We start from the raw sequence: 22431 nt of genomic DNA on the forward strand, positions 1-22431 counted from the left end.
TTTCTTTGTTTCTTCTTTGCCACCTTCTTTGAGGGTTCTAATAAACTCTTTCATTTATAATAATCAACTTCAGGCTTTTATTTAATTATAGCAAAATAAAGCAATTTTGCTCCAATAAAATTCCATTTCCTTTACCCTTCTTTATGTTATTGCTGTCACATATATCTATATATCTTATAATCTTAGTACTTTAGTGCTGTAATTACTGCTTTAAACAATCTCACGCCCCTTTAAAGTAAAAAAGAGAAAAAAATGAAAAAATATATAATATACACAGCCTTTTTTATCCACCCACATATTCACCATTTTTGGTTCTGCTCATTCCTTTCTCTGGATTAGAATTCTACCATTTGGTATTATTCTTTACAGCTTAAAGGACTTCTTTTGTTATTTCTTCTAAGGCAGGTCTTCAAGAAACAGGTCTGTCAATCTTTGTTTTTCTGGGAATGTTTTTAATTCACCTTCATATTTCAAAGATAGTTTTACTGGATTTAGAATTCTTGGTAGGCAATTTTGTTTTCTTACAGTGTATATGTCATTCTGTCAGTCTTCTGGCCTCCACTGTCTCTGATAAAAAATTAATTGCTAATCTTATTACAATTGGTCTCTAAATGATGACTCCCGTTTTTCTCTTGTTGCTTTCAAGGTTTTTTGTTTTTGGCTTTTGATAGTGACTATCCTATCTGGAAATGAATCTTTTGTGTTTACATTACTTGTGTTTATATTACATTAAGCTTCCTGTTCTTTGGATTAATGTTTTTCATCACATTTGGCAAGTTTTTGGCAAATATTTCTTTGAATGTTTTTGTTTGTTTAAGATTTTATTTATTTGACATAGAGATCACAAGTAGGCAGAGAGGCAGGCAGAGAGAGAGGGAGAAACAGGCTCCCTGCCAAGCAGAGAGCCTGACGCAGGGCTTGATCCCAGAACTCTGAGACCATGACCTGAACTGAAGGCAGAGGCTTAACCCTCTGAGCCACCAAGGGGCCCCTCTTTCAATGTTTTTCTTTCCTGTCTCTTTCTCCTACTCCTTTCTTTCTGGAATTCTCATTATAAAAATTTGATGCACCTAATGTTTCACACATTTCTTGGGCTCTGTTCATTTTTCTTCAATCTTCTCTGTTCTTCAGAATGAATGATTTTTATTAATCTACCTCCATGTTCAATGTTTCTTTCTTGTCATCTCAAATTTGCTACTTTTCAACTCTAGAATTTCCATTAAGTTTTCCTTATTTCTGTTACCATATTGTCCTGTAATTCTTTGGAAATATTTTCCCTTGATTCTCTCAACATATTTATAAAAAGGACTTTGAAGTATTTGCTAAGTTCAACAATTAGGCCTACTGAGAAGCCATTTCTATTGTCTGCTTCCCCCCCCCCACCCCCCGCCCAAATATGGTCATGTTTTATTGTTTCTTTGCTTGGCTGAAATTTTTCTGGAAGAGTCAACATTTTAAGGTAATACACTGTAGTAACTATGGGTTTTTAACTTATTTTTCTAATTTTTATATTTAAAAAAATAATCTTCAACTTAAACTTCAAATCTGTAAGGGTTCAACCCTCTGAGACCTGGGTTAGAAAGCATATTCAAAGTTCAGCCTGTTCTTCAAGAAACAAGAAGTGTTGGCGAGGATGTGAAGAAAAAAGCAACCCTCATATGTTGTTGGTGGGAATACAAACTGGTGGAACCACTGTGGAAAACAGTATAGTGTTTCCTCAGAAAGTTAAAAATAGAACTACACTACAATCCAGTAGTTACACTACTAGGTAAAATTAAAAAACAAAACAAAACAAAACAAAAGCACTAATTCAAATGGATACATGCACCTCTATGTTTATTGCAGCATTATTAGAATTGTCAAATTATGTAAGCAGTACAGTGCCCATCAATAGATGTGGGGAGTGTGTGTGTGTGTAACACACACATACACAATAGAATATTATTCAACCATAGAAAGGAATGAAATCTTGCCATTTGTAATGATGTAGATGGAGCTAAAGAGTATAATGCCAAGTGAAAGAAGTCAGAGAAAGACAAAATGCATATGATCTTAATCATCTGTGGAATTTAAGAAACAGACGGGCAAAGGGAAAGAAAAAAGAGACACATACACATATAAAAAAAAAGAAACAGACTCTTAACTATAGAGAACAAACTGATGGTCATCAGAGGGGAAGTGGGCATGGGATGGATAAAGTAGGTGAAGGGATTAAGAGTACACTTACTCATGATGGAGCACTGAGTAATGTACAGAATTTTTGAATCATTATAGGATACATAAAAAACTAATACAACAGTATGTGTTAACTATACTAGAATTAAAATAAAAAACAAAAACATAACAAAGAAAAAGAAAAAAAAACAAAGTCCAGCCAGTTCTTAAGTCTGCTTTGACTTTTATTGTCCATTGGGTTATCTCAGGTTTCTCAGTCAGTCAGTAATATATGGAGAGCTCATCTAATCCTTTTCATGGTTTTCTCATTTCCAGGATTTTTTAGTTAGATTCTTGGTCAGTTAACTGTTCTTCCCATCTGGGACTACAACCTCTGAATACCACAGCTGTGGGTTTTTCCTTATTTGTTTCTACCATGTTTGCCATTTCTGGCTCAAAAAGCTCTGGACTTTTGCCATCTGTACCGTAAGTCTGTCCCCTCTGAGAGCAAAGCTGCTGGTTTTTACACATGTACCACTCTGGTAAAACTGTATCAAGTTTATGGCTATGGGTTTGTGAATTAAAATAGCAGGCAAAAATGCAGCAGACTCCTGTTGCTTTTACCTTAACCTTTGGCAGATTTTCAAAAATATATGCTTCTCAATTTGTCTTCTATCTTTGGTGAATTCCCGGAACCCTTTGATAAGGTTTTTGGACAAATTCTGCAGTTTTATATTTTTCCTTTCTGTCCCTCCCTTCCTTTTTTCCCTCCCTCCCTCCCTCCCTCTCTTTCCTTTCTTGCTTTCTTTTTGGTGCAGATAAGAATTACCTATCTCTGCATACCAACAGAGCTTGTCTTTCTATCAGTGATTATCTCAATTCATCTTTAATACCACTAAAACCTATTAGCCTCATATAACAAATAAGGGAATTAACACACAAAGAAAATAATCAACTATCCAAAGATTAAACAATTGCTAAAGGGAGGAGTAAAAACAGGCATTTTCTTTCAGAGCCTTCTGCATTTTTAACAGATATGAATGTGAAAATTATTAAAATACTAGAAGAGAAACAGGTACAGGTGCTTTGAGAACATGAAAGAAAAGAATCTATTTCTGAAACCTAAGTGTAATTAGTAGATAGGATATAAAGACAAAGCACCACAACATGTATCATTTATAAAAATACCATGTTTTTATATTTAAATATACCACTAAGATTTTCAAATATTTAAGATAGTTAAACACATTAAAAGTCTTTCTGTAGATTTCTCACTAATGTAACTTACTCTCTTGCCAGTACCCCTTCCCACTGGAGGATGTGCCTCAGCAGCTTGACGAATTGTACAAACCATCAGCTCTATAAGAGCACTCTCTTGACGGTCAGACATTGCTAAAGTGAAACAAAATGCATTAGTATGAGTAGATAGTTTTGCAATAACCATGTATTAAAGAGAACACAATTATTAAAAACTGCAAACATACATACTCTATTACTGGTTATTTTAAAGACTGAAGTTAAGCTCTATATTCTCTCTCTCCTTTTTTATGAAGTAATACATGCTTACCATAAGTCAAACAAGAAAGAGATGTAGAAAGTAAAGAAAAACAGAATACACTTTGGTTTCTTCTACTATCTAGTCTCTTCTAGGATCGTATTTCTGAATAAGGCAATGCCAAAATTTTACTGTATTTCCTTGCAGATCATTTTAAAGCTCATAAAATAGGGTATCTTTTTATAAATAAAAAAAGTGCTACACATATTTTTAAAAAGTAACAATAGATTTTGATTATCTTTCAAGTCACTACATATATGTATGAATAATTTTCTTAAATAATTACAAGCTATTACATGAGTGTTCCACAATTTAATCACACCTCTACTCTTTACTCAAATTGTTTCCAAGTAAATAATACAGTAATAAATATCATTAACACACATATATTTATGTAACTGATATTAATTTCTGTAGAATAAATTCCCAAGAGGGTAATGGGTCAAAGATTAAAATCTTGATACTGATAAACGTAAGGTTATTTATTGCAATCCAAATCTCCAACTGCAATAATGTTTGGTTCCTCATATCCATGGCTAGCACTAGATGGCATAAATCCTTTCAATATTTGCCAATTCAGTGACTGAAATAAGGCATTTCATTGTCATTTTGCTTCTTCCTTCCTACTAATTAGTGAAATATATTTTGTTCATTGGCTTAGAATTTTTTTCTGAGATTTGTCTGTTTATTCTTTGCCTATTTTTTCTACTGTTATTCACCTTTCTTGAATTCCTGTAAATAAGAAGTATTAACTTTGTCTTTTGAATGAGGCAGATATTTTCTCCCAGTTTATCCTTTTGATGTCAGACTCTTCATGGTATCTTTTCTCAGACAGAAATTCTTTTTAATAGAAATTGTTAGTTTTTATAAGTCATATCTATACTGATCTGTTTTATGGCTTGTGGCTTTTTTTTCTTTCCAGTATTAAGGAGATATATTTGACTTGAGATATATATATATATATAGATATACAGATAGTATAAGTTTAAGTTGTACGGTATAATGATCTGACATATATATCGTAAAATGATTATAACAAAGTTAACTAATATCTGGGATGCCTGGGTGGCTCAGCCATTAAGTGTCTGCCTTCAGCTCAGGTCATGATCCCAGGGTCCTGGGATTGAGCACCGCACTGGGCTCCCTACTCAGTGGGAAGCCAGCTTCTTCCTCTCACGCTCCCCTTGCTTGTGTTCCCTCTCTTGCTGTGTCTCTCTGTGTCAAATAAATAAATAAAAACTTAAAAAAAAAAAGTTAACTAATATCCATCATCTCATATAGATATAAAAAGTCTTCTGGGTTTCTTGTATTGCTTTCAACAATCTCCTTATCCTAGATATTAGAGAAATGTATTTTCTAGTTCATTTTCTTCTCTCTAGCTTTTACATCTTTAATCTGTCTGGAATTTATTTCTGCTGATAGCATGAAGTATGGGCCTATTTATTTTCCACCAAATGAACAGCCAATTAGGCCTCCACCACTGCTAAGTAAACCAGCTTTCCCTGCTGAATTTAAATGTCACATTTAAACATTTTAAAAATGTTTTAGGCTCTCATATATAGGATTCTTTATTTAGTTTCACTAATCTATAGATCTATTCCTATTATAATGCCATACTGTTTTGATGATAGCTGCTTTAAAATATACTATAATGTACTTTAATATGTAACTTAATTCAACTAATTTGAACATTTAGTGGAACAAGACACATTTACCTAGTCCTTTTCCTAAATATTTTCTAATTTCTATAATGCTAATACCAATTAAGCATTTTTTATGTGTAAGGTAATGTTCTAAGATATTTCTATGTATTAACTTGTTTTATCCTCAAAACAATTCCAAGAGATAGGAGCTAATATCTTCACGCTTTATAGACAGGGAAAATGAGCCACAGAGGGGTTGAGTATTCAGCTAGTGGTAAAGTCAAGAAATGAACCCAGGTAGTCTGATCCATAGTCTGTTCTCTTAAGGACTATGCTATACCGCCTTTTAAACAGAGGAAAAGAATTCTCCCTAAACTTTGAAATCATTTTGCTTAGTTCTTCCTCTTATCTCACCTCCTAGAACTCTCTCAAACCCATTGGATTCGAACTGGTATTTTATTTATTTTTATTTTATTTTTCTTAATTCATTGATTTTCTGAGAGAGAGAGAGAGCGCAAGTGAGCACAAAGGCAGGTGGGGAGAGGGAGAAGGAGACATAGAATCTTAAGCAGCCTCCATGCCCAGCATGGAGCCTGACATGGGGCTGATTTCACAACCCTGAAATCACGACCTGAGTTGAAATCAAGAGTCAGATACTTAACTGACTGAGCCACCCAGACATCCCTCAAACTGGTATTTTTAAAAAGTTACTCATTACATGGGAAGAACATTTTAGTAACATTTTTCAGCATGGAACACAACATAGCCTTTTAATTTTGAGATCTTATCCCATGTCATTTAAGAAAATGTTATGGTTTTCTTCACACTGTTTTGTACTTTCCTTGTTGAATTTACTCTTACATATTTTTAAAGACAGATTTTTAGTGCTAATTTGAATAGCTTAATTCTATCTCTGTCTCTACCCCTTTCTCTGTATATTTATTTATGTTCAAGGCCAACAGATGTGGGGATTATAGAGACAAACTTTGATATAAATGAAAGAGATTAAGCTTCAGAAGTTTATATTATTTAAAAAAATTGGGCAACAGCAATGAAAAGACAAAGACATAATAAAATCTTGTCCTTTTTATTCTAAAATCATTCTGTATAAGAATATGTATGTTCATCTTAATTTAATCAGTTCTTTGGTTTTAACATTTTGATTATCTTAAGAAAAACACATGAACGTCAGCCTGTCTTAGGAAAGCCACATGAAAGTTTGTTTTTCCATTTATACTCCTCGATCCAGAGCCTAAAAGGAAAGTGTCCCACTCAATAAAACTAAGTCTCTATTTTTATGATTCTACGATTTCATAATTTTTCACATTTCACTGCAGATAAAGGAATGACAAGTTTGTCTATGAACTAAATGAATTTCTTTTATTTATGAAGAAAATCTTGCTCTACGGAAAGTGAGGAGAGAGAACAACTTATCAAGTATGGAAGCATTTCCCTGCTCTAAAACCCTTCTTAGTGTTGAAGAATAACCAAACCTCATATAGTGTCCAATGCCATTAATTTTGTTATTTTATAACTGTGAAACATCTATTTAGACATGGTAAATACTAAATTTCAAAACAGTTGAAATTTAGTTGAAATCCCCTTTAAGATACGAGAGCAAAACCAAGTAATAAAATTGAAAGCAAAACAAGCTGTAAGTCACAGACAAGAGACGAATAGCCACAGCGACAGAAAGAAATGGGTAGCTGTCCACACTATGAATTATCAGGTAACTACACAACTTTCTAAACCTTCACAAACCTCTTTGCACATCATCTCCATTTCCTCACTATTGATCCTATTCACATCACCTTGAACTGTGGAGTCTCTCTTTGCCTATCAATGAAAAGAAATGCTTAAAAGTCACCAACAATCTAAATCATCACTAAAGTTAATAATCTTTGCAATTCTTCTCCTCTGCAGTATATGATATTATTAGCCATAGAGCTCTTGAACATCCTCTTTACTGAGCTTCTATAAGGTATAATTATTTCTTACCATCTTTTTTATATAGTCTACTAGAGGCTCTTATTCTCTCTTGTTCTTCCTGCTTTTGTCTCCTATCCATAATCTTTAAAACATGACTATGGGCTCTTTCTTTATAATCCATCTTCCTCCTCCATATTTTTATTGTCATTTCCCATAGAGAGCATTGCCACAGTTATCTAACTGGTCTTCTGCCTATCCCAAGCCATGTTTACAATAGCACTTTTCTTAAAATATGAATTGGATCATATCACTCCCGTTTAAAATCCTTCCATGTTCCCCTACTACTTAGAATGAACTAAATAAATCTACTTACAAACTAAAATGTTCTACATTATCTGGCTTCTGCCTCTATCTCATCTTGTGCTACTAGTTCACTGTACTCTAGCTATTGCAGCTCCTGGAACATAACAATATCATTCATGCTTCAGATCTTTGCAACTGCTATCTACTCTACCTAGATGGCTCAATCTTTTGACACTTCCTTGGCTAGCTCCCTCATCCTTCAGATTCTTGGCTCATAGGTGGCCTCCTCAGAGAAATCTTCCTTTAAGGATTCAATCTGAAGACAGACCCCTCCTTATTATCATCTATCACATCACCCTTGAAATTATCCTGTTTACTTGGTTTTGATCTGCCTTCCCCATGAGAATGTAATCTTCATATGGGCAGTGAGCTCAACTTGTTTAGGACACTACACTAAGTGCTAAGTGTGAATACTTAGCATTTAAAAGGAGATCAATAAATATTTTTAGATTATAAATACGGTAATGATTCCCTGCTTTGAAGAATTCCATTTATCCACATTTACTTTATTCAGTATCTGGATTATAGATTTCTACCAATAGAAATGACCACAGAAGATTATCCACATTAAATCTGGGGGATTTTCTTTTTTACAGATGAAGCAGAGGAGACCACATAAATTAAATGACTTACTTATGCTCTTGTTACCTGGTTACCTATTACCAAGGCCCTCATATTATTCTAAAAATTTTTCTATATCACATACACACAATCAACACCACTACCACCACTGACAAAAAACCCTGTCCTTTGAAAACACTATGTGGCAGTCTTAGACTACTGTGATTTAAATTGATACTGATAAGTCTTTGACAATGTATTTCCCCAAATTTTAGTCCTGTTTCCAACTGCTAACTAAACTTTCATCCACTGGAACATCTTTTATACTCCTCCTACATAAAATATAACTTAATTTTTAATCAGTCTGAAAAATAAAGTTATTGGTGGCATTTTGCTACCATAAAATACAGCAAAATAATAGCACAGAAAATTGCGTTGGATGCCATTCCATGCCAGAGTTAACAGTACACATATGAACAAATGTGTGTAAAAAGTAGAGTCATGATACAACTACAGTTCTGTACTTGTTATTCATAATTTCCTCAGCCTTGCTTCCCAGATTCTTTCATATCCTAAAACTGTGGTTCACTTAAGAACTTCTTCCCATTTTATAACTCACTTATCTAACTAAAATCAAAGCAACCAAACCAAACCAAACCAAACTTAACTGAAGTTAAACCCCAATGTCAACTTAATTTAAATCATACGAAATACCTAATAATACACAGTTATTTCAACACAATAAATTCATGCAAAATACACTGACAACTGACAGACTTAGTGATTACTATCTACTGACTGGCACATCTTATTTAAATGAGTAAAAAATACCAAAGCACAGCACTTTGGCTCTTCTTCCCTTACTCTGCATCCCTGCCTCCCTTCTTGGGAGATTATTCTTGGAAATAACCTTACAGAGCATGGAATGACAAAAAGAAAATGGCATGGAAACATGACAACAAGCTCTAATAATATGCTGATTCTACGGTGATGGTCAAGGGTTTAAAAAAAAAAAAAAAAAAAAATGAATGGAATGTACTCCTAAATACTATGCCAGACACTTTGCACAAGTGTTCCCTGGGCTGTACTGATTGGAAGGGGAATTGATTTTATTGAAACTGAAAATATTGAGATTCAAATAGAAACAGAATGCATAAAGTCAGTGAATTTAGCTGTGAATGTATGTAAGTAAAATAAGGAGAAAATGAAGAATGTATGTTCTTCCTGTGATCACAAAAGGGAAAAAAGATTTGGAGTAATGTTGAGAGTTTGACCTAGTGAGCAGAAGGCCCCATCAACTTAGTAATAGACCTGACTTGTTACCAAGGATATCCAGTGGAAAAAACACATGCAAAAAGAGAAAATGATAATGTGGGATTAAATATACTATAATCACAGCTACCTTAAGAGAAGGTCTGGGAAAATCTGGGGAAGGATTTCTGTTACAGATTAAGAATGAGGTTATAAGGCAAATATTTTGAGTTTAAAACAGGCAATTTTGTCAAACTCTCACTCTTCGCAAATGACACAATACTTGATGTGGAAAACCCCAAAGACTCCACCCCAAAATTGCTAGAATTCTTACAGGAATTCAGTAAAGTGGCAGAATATAAACTCAATGCACAGAAATCAGTTGCATTTCTATATACCAACAATGAGACAGAAGAAAGAGAATTTAAGGAGTTGATTCCATTTACAACTGCACCCAAAACTGTAAGATACCTAGGAATAAATCTAACCAAAGATGCAAAGGATCTACATACTCAGAAAACTACACTCATGAAAGAAATAGAGGAAGACACAAAAAAATGGAAAAGCATTCCATGCTCATGGACTGGAAAGACAAATACTGTTAAAATGTTTATGCTATGTAGAGCAATCTACACATTCAATACAATCCCTATCAAAATACCATCAACTTTTTTCACAGAACTGGAACAAATAAGTCTAAAATTGGTATGGACCAGAAAAGACCCTTAATAGCTGAAGAAATGTTGAAAAAGAAAACCAAAGCTGGTGGCATCACAATTCCAGACTTCAAGCTTGATTACAAAGCTGTCATCATCAAAACAGTATGGTACTGGCACAAAAACACATAGATCAATGGAACAGAACAGAAAACCCAGAAATGGACCCTCAACTTCTACGGTCAACTAATCTTCCACAAAGCTTTCCAAAAGGAAAGAATATACAATGGAAAAAAGACAGTCTCTTCAACAAATGGTGTTGGGAAAATTGGATAGCCACATGCAGAATGAATATGAACCATTACCTTATACCACACACAAATACAGACTCAAAATGAATGAAAGACCTAAATGTGAGCTAGGAATCCATCAAAATCCTAGAGGAGAACACATAGGAAGCAACCTCAACCTTGGCCGCAGCAACTTCTTGCTAGACACATATCCAAAGGCGACTGAAATAAAGGCAAAAATGAACTACTGGGACTTTATCAAGATCAAAAGCTTTTGCACAGCAAAGGAAACAGCAAAACCAAAAGACAACCGACAGAATGGGAGAAGATATTTGCAAATGACGTATCATAAAGGGCTAGTTATCCAAAATCTATAAAGAACTTATAAAACTCAACACCCAGAGAACAAATAATCCAATCAAGAAATGGGCAGAATTGGGGAGGGATATGCTATGGTGAGTGCTGTGAAGTGTGTAAACCTAGCAATTCACAGACCTGTACCCCTGGGGATAAAAATATATGTTTATAAAAAATAAAATTAAAAAAAAAAAAAAAGAAATGGGCAGAAGACATGAACAGACATTTTTGCAAAGAAGACATCCAAATGGCCAAAAGACATGAGAAAGTGCTCAACATCACTCAGCATTAGGGAAATACAAATCAAAACCACAAGGAGATACCACCTCACACCAGTCGGAATGGCTAAAATTAACAAGCCAGGAAACGGCAGGTGTTGGCAAGGATGCAGAGAAAGGTGGGAATGCAAGCTGGTGCAGCCACTCTAGAAAACAGCTTGGAGGTTCCTCAAAAAGTTGAAAATAGAACTACCCTATAAGCCAGCAATTGCACTATTGGGTATTTACCCTAAAGATACAAACGTGATCCGAAGGGACACGTGCACCCCAATATCTACAGCAGCAATGTCCACAATAGTCAAACTATGGAAAGAGCCTGGATGTCTATCAACAGATGAATGGATAAAGAAGATACGGTACATATATACAATGGTATATTATGCAGCATCAAAACCCCCCAAATCTTGACATTAGCAACGACATGGATGGAACTAGGGGCTATTATGCTAAGCGACATAAATCAGAGAAAGACAATTATATGATTTCACTCATGTGGAATTTAAGAAACAAAACAGGATCATAGGGGAAGGGAGGGAAAAATGAAACAAGATGAAACCAGAGAGGGAGACAATCTGTAAGAGACTCTTACTATTAGGAAACAAGTTGAGGGTTGCTAGAGGGGTGGGGGTGGGGGGATGGTGTGGCTGGGTGATGGACACTGGGGAGGGTATGCGTGTGGCGAGCGATGTGTATTGTTTTAGACTGGTGAATCACAGACCTGTACCCCTGAAACAAATAATATATTATATGTTAATTTATTAAATAATTTTAAAAAATGAATTAATGAGTAAAAAAATAAAATACGCAATTTGGGCCACTTTCCTGGTATATTTGTGTATGATGCATACCTGTTGTTTCTCTCATTGAATTTGTCAAAGCCACAGTAGATAATACCAATTAGCATCTCTGCTTGGAAGGAACACCGGGGGATGATCTCTCTCCTACAGTGACCTGTTTGGGAAGTCTACTGCAGGGGATGGCTCATCTGTTCTTATATACCAGGGGGTTGAATCACAATGTAAAGTAGAGGAAACAGAGGAGGGAATCAACAGTATAATATCTTATTTAATCTTCACAAAAACTATGTAAGCTACGAAAATAACCTTTATAGCATAAAGAAAAAGAAGCTAAGGATCAGAAAAACGAGGATACCAGTTACAAAGGATAGAGAGTTAAAAATCTGAATGTATTTCTTTCGATTCTGAAGTCCAGGTTTAGTTCACAATTGTCGCTTACATCAAAGTATCTATATTCCAAGTCTGTTGCATGGGTTAAGTGAAATAACATTTCTTTAAAGTATTACTAGGGTTAGTTTGAAAAACAAACCATTTAGGGAAAAGCATTTTTTAAGGACTCATTTTCATATAAACTTTTAGAATTAGCATATAAGCATTTTATTAAACATACATATCCATTTTGCTGCTCATGTTATTATGTAACATGTAATAAGATACATACTCATAAATCATCATATAACAATTAATTCTCCTTATTTTTTGAAGCTCAGTAAATGAATTTATTTTTTATTTCCTGGTTTTAATAATTAAGAAACATAACAAAAGGGGATGGTTATGGTCTAATTAAATCCTTGAGTGTCAAAGGCTTTTCCATACTAACACATAAATATAATAAAATTCTGGGTGCACATTATTTTTTACATTTAGTACATCAGTATTTTGTGTCTCAAATCAGCATAAAGAAAACTTTTTTGAGTACTATACAATATGTATAAATTTTAAAAACTTGTACAGCATGGTAGCAGTCTTAATCCAGAAAGATGTTTTGAACTATAGACACATCCTTACTTATTAGAGGAAACAAACTGTTCTCTTTACAGAAAGACACACAGCATATTTACATATATTTATAAAGAGGTGACCTATACAGGGTGCTATGATTATTTATGGAAATCCAAAATAATATGAAATCATCTTGTCAAAATACTATACCTTCCTCTCCTTGAACAGGTTCTTCTAAAAGCAACTCTGTCATACATTCCCAGTCTTTTAACAGTTCTTGAGAGCTCTCCCACAAACTGTCCACCAAGTAGGCTGCATGTTCGTGTAACTAAAAATAACAAATCAATTATGACTGAAGAATATTTAATGAAGAAACCAATACTATTTCAATTTAAAAAGCCACTTTCTTTATAACTGAGATGGCCTGGTCACAACAATTCCAGGAGCCACTTCAAAAACAACAAATATATTTGTATGCCATTGTAAATAATGAGGATGCAATATGTAGACTTAATAAAAAATTTACTTTTTTGCAGTAGTGAAGTTAAGGATCTCCCAGTCCAACCACATTATTTATAGATAAGGAAACTGAGAGTATAACTAGTTAACGGAATTTCTGAAATTACAAATTGGATCATGGTCCCTTTTCATTATTCTTGGTTTGTTTCTAAAAATATCTTGTTTTTTTTTTTTTTTTTTAAAAGGAATCACTTCCTTTCTCCCAGAATTCCTTTGAAAAATTGGTACTAGTACTACTTAATTTCTATGTCTGTCTTCTTGGTCAAGGTCAAAATGTTAAGTTACTCTATTTCTTCTCTTTCGTATTCTCATTTCCATTTAATTCATTGCATTCCCTATTCCACCCCATCCCACCCCTCACCTTTTTGCTGCTTATTACTCTTGACAATTTTCTTTGGAATCCATGTTCCCACAGTAACAAACACTCTCATGTTCTTCATCAAACACTTCAGACCAAATTTTCTACTAAAAGTGGTAGTATTTAGAATATTATTCAAAAAGCTCTTCAGAGAAGGTAAGTAGAGATGTTGGCATTGTTCTAGTTTCTGCTACTACAACTAACTTCTCCACCCTTATATAAAAGTTCTTCCTCCTTTGAGGCGCATGACATCCAGATAAACCAGTTTCTAGATCAAAGTTTTTCAAACTATACATTTCAACCCATTCATTGGTTGTTGAACTAATAATTTAATACATTGTGACCCAAGTTAAAGAAATGAAACAAAACAGAAAAGCCTACATGGCACATAGAAAGTTAAGTACTACTTCATAGAACTCTTATTTCAGTTATATGTGCTTCTACTTGTGAGACAAAATACTTTTCACATCATGAATAGTGGCCCCCAAATGTATGCAAATCTCCTTTCTAGACCTACTGGTTGTTTACTGATATAACGACATATTTGGTAAGTGAGTGAGTTTTCTTCCTCATTCTTAATTCTATCATTAATTCTTCTATGTGCATTTTGATGATCAATTGAAATCTCTGCTTCATTTGGACTCCTTAATTCTATACTTCATTTCCACTGCATTTCAAATCTTACATTCTAGCTCCTCAAGTGCCTCAGGAAAACCACACACACATATATGCACACACAGAGAGTTTTCCAATGATTTTCTCCAGAGTAGATAATATGGATTAGCATCTCTACTTAGAAAGAACACAAGAAAAAGTTTATAGCAAGGTACATTCTAACTTTCCAAATTTACATATCCTAGGAAACTATTCCCAGGTTTTCACTAACATCATTCCAATGATAGCTATAAGTAGTATACCACCTGGTTTCAAAAATGGAAATTAGCAGCAGAAAACAGAAAAACAGTTTCAAAGTTGGAGCTATTAAAACCCATGCTAGAATGAAATTATTATTTAAAGGGTATAGTGTTTCAGTTTAGGAAGGTTTTTAAAAAGTTCTAAAGATGAACAGCATTGACTGTTGCACAGCCATGTAATCTAATTTAATGGAATGAACGATGTATTTTTAAAAAGTTAAAATGACAGATTTTGTTATGTCTATTTCACCACAATAAACTCCTATGTTAAATATTAAATAAACTTGCTTTTATGCCTGACTCTGTGTACATGTTAAGTATGTCCATAAAATAGGTATAAAAAGGTTCATAATTATATTTTAATATCCCTTCTCTGTTTCTCTTAATATTTTTGGTCCTCAATTCTGTCTTGTCTTATATGGTACTGTCTCAACTTTCTGTAAGCATTTGTTAATTATATCTAGCCTTTATCCAGATTGTTTATTTTCTGTGTATAAACTTCCTGTGTTTTGATTGATTTGTTTTATAAACATTTTTCATCTGTTTATTTTACCCTAAATGACAATCTACCTTTTATAAATTTGTATAACTGATACTGGAAATATTCCTGGATTCTGATTCTCTATGCTCTACTGATATTTTCTTGTCTTACCCGTGGTTTCTTCAGTTTATTTTCTAATGTATTTTTCTATCACTAAGGTTCCTAACACATTTATTTACTTCATTTAATTTTTCATTGCACTCCTACATTTTAAGAATAATTTTTAGGTATTTGCCTTAAGCTTCACAGCCATAGTATGCAGGCTTAGTTTTATGTCTTTTTTAGATTTATTTGCTCACCAATGTTACTTATATTCCTTGTTTTCCTTTTACTGCATCCATTTTTTATTTTGCTAGAAAACAACCTCAAATAATAATTTCTATATAGAATACATAGGTGGTAAATATTTTAACTGCATGTCCTTTGACTAGTTCTTCCTCTCTATTCTCTGTTCTCTTTACAGAACTCCTACAGACAATAATGTGTACTTCTCATCTTTTACTTTGTGGTCATCACGTATGCCCCAAGACAGGAAGATTATACCATAAATATTACGTCAAGCTAATTTCTGACTAACCATGTTATAATGATTGCTGTTACTCATACTGATGAGTTCTCACCAGTATGTCTTCTCACATTACTTATGTACTACCTTCTGGAAAAAATCCCTTGGTTTAATCTACAGCCAATCCTTGGTTATGTCCCTTCAGGCCATTTAACGATCTGCTTCACTCCTAAATTTTGGAAATCATGTTTCTAATTTCTATGAACGCCCCTCCTCTTTCATAATAGCTTCTTCTTATATCCAGGGGAATTAATCAAATTTTTTCACCAATGCTGGGTTTTGTGCTTCAAGTTTCAGTGATTCTTGGTTAGTAGTTCCGATAATGTTAATATTCTGAACTCAAAAATACTGGTAGTAAGAATGCCTTTCTTAAGTCCGATTGCAACGTCCTTGGTTCCTACATTGTGCATGAAGTGGAAAGACGGAAACTATAATCAGGCAGGCTTTTCCTCTAAAATGTAGGTATGGAAGTTCTTTTGAATGTCAAAGTTCCCTGTCCCTCCTGACGGCCATAAATAATCTGGGGCACTCATCCACTCCTTTGTTTCTTAGAACAATGCGCACATCCCAAATACTTTTCTAAAGGGAAGAATAAGCTCAGCTAAGGCAGCCACTTAATTACTACCTATAATTTAATCCTTTCACCAGTCTGTGCTGCTCACATCTTTGGTTTATTTCAGATTTCTACCAGAAATCTAAAAAATTTTCGTGCTCTTCGTTGCCTTGTATATGGCTATGGGTTATTTAACTCTAATAGAATTAATCATTAATTTTATAGCTTCCACAAATTCCTTACAGTTCTCTTTCATCCTGACTTATTCAGCATGAGGTTTTCTTTCAGGTGAGTGAAAAGAATTGTTGGCACAATTTAAAGATGACTTCTCTATGCCTTGAACCAAGGCATATTGAAATTCAGCTCAAGCATTTTGTCATTGTTCCAGAATTTTTTTTGTATGATAGCCAGTATTCTCAATGTAGATGCTAACTTCTTTGACAATTTCCTCATCTTTTTGATTAGTTAAGGTGGTGACTTAGTAGAATCCATTCTTTTAACACCAGTAACCGGTTTTTTCAAACAATGTGTATACCAGAAGGACATGAGAACGTGTTGGCCCATTTTCTGTTTCAAATTCACCAGTATAAATAACAACAATCATTATAACATGGTTAGTCAGAAATTAGCTTGATGTAATATTTATGATATAGTCTTCCTGTCTTGGGGCATACGTGATGACCACATAACTTGCTAGTCTCAAATCTCTGTAATAATGCCATGTAAATCCATGTTGGAGAAAAAAAAATTCAAATATGGCCAGGAAGGGTAAAAGGTTATAACTGTCTTTCAGACACTTTATACCAATGACCTTCTATTGGTAGTGAAAGATAAAACTATAGGAAGGAAGGTCCTGAGGCATTCTCAATGGCTATAGAAAATCCCGGGACTTAAAAGGACCTGGAACCCTAAAAATAAAACAAAAATTTTCTAAGAGGAGTTTTTGGCATCATAATTTTATAAAAACAGCATGAAAATTAGTTATTTGCAAGCATTCTCCAGGAATTAGATGAAAAAAGGTAACTCAATAGATAAAGAGTCACTGTATACAAAATAGGTAATTGAAATTAGATTTAAATTTATTTACAAATTATATAAAACATATAGATTAAAATTATATATAAAATTTTATTTATATCTAGGTGGATTTTACTCTGCTATATCTAAGTGTAACTTATTTCATAGGGTGTCCCCTAAACTTGTATATAAGGCAAATTAAGTTCATTTTTCTGGTGACCTTAATTACAATTTTCTGGGTACATTCTGATTCATCTTTAATTGGCTTCAAAATTACTCATAGTATTTTATATGTTTTCTCTGCCTGCTGACTTCTCCATCAAGCAGTCAAATACATGAATGGAGCTGACTGTATAATGAAACCTTACTTTGATTCTTTTTATGAAAAATCATTTACAAGCAATAATCACCTCAAGTTACTAAGTTTAAAATTCTAAATACTCCTATACTGGGTTTTATTCTCTGTTGAAACACAGCCAGTTGTCAGTGAATCTTAAAGAACATATAAAAACAAATAAGAAAAAAAGCTATCATTCATGAGCATTATGGGCAGATTCCTTGGATATGTCAATAATGTCTATTAATCTTCCATTTTATATGACTGTGATAATTAACTTCTTCATTTCATATGCCTAGAAGGAGGGTGACCATATTTCTACACCATCAGCAATGTTTTGGGTTATGCTGTTTTAAATAATTATTAGTAGTATCTTTGTTACTCTAAAAAGTATCCGTTTATACAGTAAGTTCTATGGTCACATCAGATATAGGGAAATCTGGACTCATCACATTAAAGTACCATTTTCCTACCAATTGTCACACATCTAAAGCACACAAGGTTTTTTTTTTTAACTGAAATCAGTGACTGCTATAAAGGTTGTGATGGCTTTAAAATGTCACTTTTTGATACAAAAAGAAAATTAACTGGTTTAGACATATCTCTTAATCTCCATTATTTCACATGTAATTCATATATAAAAGAGGTAAACTCCTCTTTTGACTATAAATCTCAGTATTTCAGAATTCTATTACTGAAATGTTAGTCTTAAAACCCAGTGAAACAAAGAAAAAAAGATGATAATTACTTCAGTTAATCCTACTGATTAGTAATTTATCTGTAAACTGGATTTGTTCCACATTATGACCTCTAAGGTCTCTTGCAATTCAATTTTTTATGAGTCTATTACTAAAATATTAGTAATTAATATGTGTTGTAGTAATATAAAGAGGAATTCAGAGTAAAACACAATGAGAATCCCACCATAAGAATACAGCTTTAATAAGCTTTCAGTTCCAGGTGTACACTAGTTTTACAGGATAAGAAAAGAGATTTTAACAAAGATGTTTCTTGTGAAACACAGGAGACTATAGAAAACATTATTATAACAAACCGACTAAAACCTTTTAAACACAATTTACAGTTGCTTCTGATCTGACAAGAATGTCATAGAGAACTGGGAAATACATCTTAATGTTCTCCTAACACTTTAGTACACAGCAGCAAACACAAAAATATAGTAATACCACCTGAAAATAGAGTGGCATACACATTACAAATTACTGCTTTAATTAAAAGATGGAACTGTGTAAAACTAACTACTTACAGTCTTTTAATATATCAAAAAGAAAAGTCCTCAGGGTTTCAGAGATCCAAAAAATTTTCCTCCAATGAACAACCAAACTCAATTAGTCTAGATCATCATATTTCTTAAAGTTTTCAACAAATATTTTTAAATATTTAAATGTCTCATCTCTATCAAATTTTGAAACTATTTTTGCTATTAAAGTTACATTTACATAATACTTTTAATCCTATTCCTTTAAAACCTAAGGAGCTAAAGGTATACTTGAAATGGTCTATCACAAGTGTGAGATTTAATGATTAATGTTTTATCTTAAACCTCACAAGTACTCTGTATTTCATTCCGTAATATATCCACACTTGCTTTTTAAGAAATTATTGTTTTAAACCCTCAAAACATAAAGTGTGGTCGGTCCCTGGACTGGAGGCAGAAACATTACAAAATGCATCTAGGAGCATTTAGAAATGCAGCACATTCTGACTACACCTCAGACCTACTGAATTAGAACTGGCATGTTATTTAACAAGATCCCCATGTAATCTGTATACATATTTAAAACACTTCCTAAACATATATCCTTTATTCAAATGCAACTCCGCAGACGGTTTTGTTTCTGATTTATTCGTTCTCTGTTCTTTCCAATTTGTCTAAGAAATATCAGTAAGTCGTCTGCTCTGCTTTGTCCTAATTCCACTCATTCTACTGACACAGTTCCTAATTCTCTGATTGCAATTTCCCTATAGGCTGCCTGTTTGTCTACTTCTCATTCCTACAGAGTTTCTCTAGGATTTTCAAATTTGAGCAATCAGAATCATTGAAGTTTTTCACCTTCCTGGACATTCCAACATAAACCAAAAATCTTTTCCTGAGTCTAATTCAGGGTCCAAGATCTCTAGATTTTTCTGGGCAAACCAAAGTTCACTCGTGCAAGCAAATTCTGATAGATACTGTATTATGAATGTTAATTACAAAAACATTTAAGTGATAAATGACATCAAAATGTCACATGAAAATACTGTTAATGGAGACTGTACATCTACTAATTAAAACATTTAAATTCCTATTTATTTCTCCTTAAAAATGTAATTTTTAAACAAGTTAGAACTAATGGTTTTAACACCTTGACAACTTTTACAAGATCTTTATATAATTTAAAATCTACACACAAAATTCAAGGAAAAAAGCAACAACAAACAGTTAGGTAGTACTATGATACTACTGAAGTTTAAAAATTGCTAGCCTATATTCAGTGTGGACCTATACCTGCAAAAATACTCCCACAAAAAGCAGAATACAGATTCAATAATCAGACAATCCATGCAGGCAATTTTGTAAGAAACAGGCTTATTTTCATAGGATTAAAAAATATCAATTAATTACAATGAATTAAATAATAATTTTATTTAAAATGTAATTGAATACAAAAAATAGTTACGTTAAAATTTACCTCACTTTCTTTTCTTATTGTATTATTTTAAAAATTTTTTATAATGTTATGTTAGTCACCATACAGTAAATTATTAGTCTTTGATGTAGTGTTCCATGATTCATTGTTTGCTTATAACACCCAGTGCTCCATGAAATACATACCCACCACCAGGCTCACCCATCCTCCACCACTCCCTTCTAAAACCCTCAGTTTGTTTCCCGGAGTCCATAGTCTCTCATGGTTCATCTCCCACTCCGATTTCCCCCTCTTCATTTTTCCCTTCCTTCTCCTAATGTCCTCCATGCTATTCCTTATGTTCCACAAATAAGTGAAACCATACCTCACTTTCAAGAAAGAAAAGAACCAGCATCCTAATGAGGTTCCCATTTGGACTGTTCCTTCCTCTCCTCTTTGCTAATGCTTCTTCTGCTTGTGGGTCATGTCTGCTAAACAGCCTAGAAATAAGTAATAAAACCAGAGCATTATGAATTTGCATGGATACGAATTTTAGTCTTTTCCTTCATTGTACAAATTATTTTAGTATTTAAAAGGCAGTATCAGATATCAGGTTACTGATTTATTTCAAACCATGCAACTGATGTTCTTATAGGTTAAAAATGGTTAGATCTAAACAATTTTGTACAATTCAATCATACAATGTAAAAGGAAGCTTTTTGACTAATCAGTGTTCAAATATTCACGAAAAATATAAACTTTTTATCTTATATGATAGATGCTAGAACATATATAATTTTAAAAAGAGTTCTATTTTCTTAAATACTAATTTCAGAGTGAAGTAATTAAAGAATTTAACCATATGTTTTAAAGAAAGTGGGGCACCTGGGTGGATCAGTAGGTTAAATGTCTGGCACCCTGTTCAGCAGGGAGTCTACTTCTCCCTCTGCCCCTCCTCCTGCTCCTTTTCTCTCTCTCTCTCAAATAAATAAATAGAATCTTAAAAAAGGTTATAAAAATTCATACTTTTAATGTTTACTTCTAGCATTTTCAGCTTATTACCTAAAAACAGTACTCACTAACCAGTACAGAATAAAATGACAAAAACATTAAATTTTTAAAAATATCACTTAGTGACAAAACTTCTAAAATATGACAAAGACATGACTTGGAAATTTTAATTTGCTAAGAGGATTTATTCTAAAAAATTTTAAGGACTGCTATAAGTGTCTTATTCCCAGGTATTGCTCTAGGCAAATGGGATATAACAGTAAACAAAGACAAAATCCCTATTCTCATTGAGCTCTCACTCTAATGGACAGAAATAAATAGTAGATAAATATGTACTATATCTCAGGTGTTGTAAGGAAAAACAAAGAAGTAGGACTAGGGATATAGTATGTGCTGGTTTAGATATGGAAATTACAGTGGGCCCTTCAGGTGAGAGGCTAAATAACTGAATAAAGTAAGAATAATTTCATGTCACATAAAAATAAGCCAATCTCAAGCAGAAAATGAATACAGAATAATTGATTATTTTGGGGGCAGGGGAAACTATACGGCAAGGGAAGAAGATTAGAGCAACTGAAGCTGTATCAGCATAGCTATTAGACTGGTTTAAGAGAAAATTTTATTTGGATGGCTTTCAGAGAAGGAACAAATGGGAAAAAATGACAGTCTTTTATTACTGAAATGTACAGAATTGGATAATCACATTTACTGTATATAAATGTAAGAGGAATCAAGTTAATTTTTAATTTTTCTTAATTTTAATTTTTCTAAAACTAAACTGTAGATTTTTGATGACTATTAACATACTCATTTCAGATACATTTATTATTTTATAGACACGCGGTTAAGCTTATGAATAGCTTAAAATTAGACTACAAAACAGACTAAGTGTGCATGTGCACACTTGCATGTTTTTCTTTTAATCATAGAACTCCTGAGGCTATACCAAAGCTTACTTGTTAAGATTTGAAAAGATCACAATATTAAATGATAAGAATGCTCAGACATTAGAAATCAAAAGTTCTCAAACTGTATCTCCAGGGCAAGGGCATAAAACAAGCTTATGGAGTGAACCTTCCATTTGAATAGAAGTTGGCTTCATTTTCACAAAGAAATACCAAAGGCCTGTATTTGTGGATTGTTATTTAAAACATTCCAATTTTAAACCTTTTAGCAAGTATTTCAAAATTAGAAAGATACAATGCAGATA

At 33.2% G+C, this 22431-nt stretch overlaps 1 protein-coding gene across 1 annotated transcript in view; it reads right to left on the reverse strand.

Moving 5' to 3' along the window:
• Nucleotides 1-22431, reverse strand: part of LOC111154994 (stromal antigen 1) — a 432305-nt gene that overhangs the window by 76013 nt on the left and 333861 nt on the right. Inside the window, exons 14-16 of the mRNA XM_022514974.1 lie at nt 20596-20710; nt 12987-13104; nt 3443-3546 (exon numbers count right to left, since the gene is read on the reverse strand). Of these exons, the coding sequence (XP_022370682.1) occupies nt 3443-3546; nt 12987-13104; nt 20596-20710 (337 nt within the window). The remainder of the gene's footprint in view (nt 1-3442; nt 3547-12986; nt 13105-20595; nt 20711-22431) is intronic.

This window comes from Enhydra lutris, unplaced genomic scaffold (assembly GCF_002288905.1).
Source record: "Enhydra lutris kenyoni isolate GAN:26980312 unplaced genomic scaffold, ASM228890v2 scaffoldscaffold39, whole genome shotgun sequence".
Lineage (NCBI taxonomy): Eukaryota > Metazoa > Chordata > Mammalia > Carnivora > Mustelidae > Enhydra > Enhydra lutris.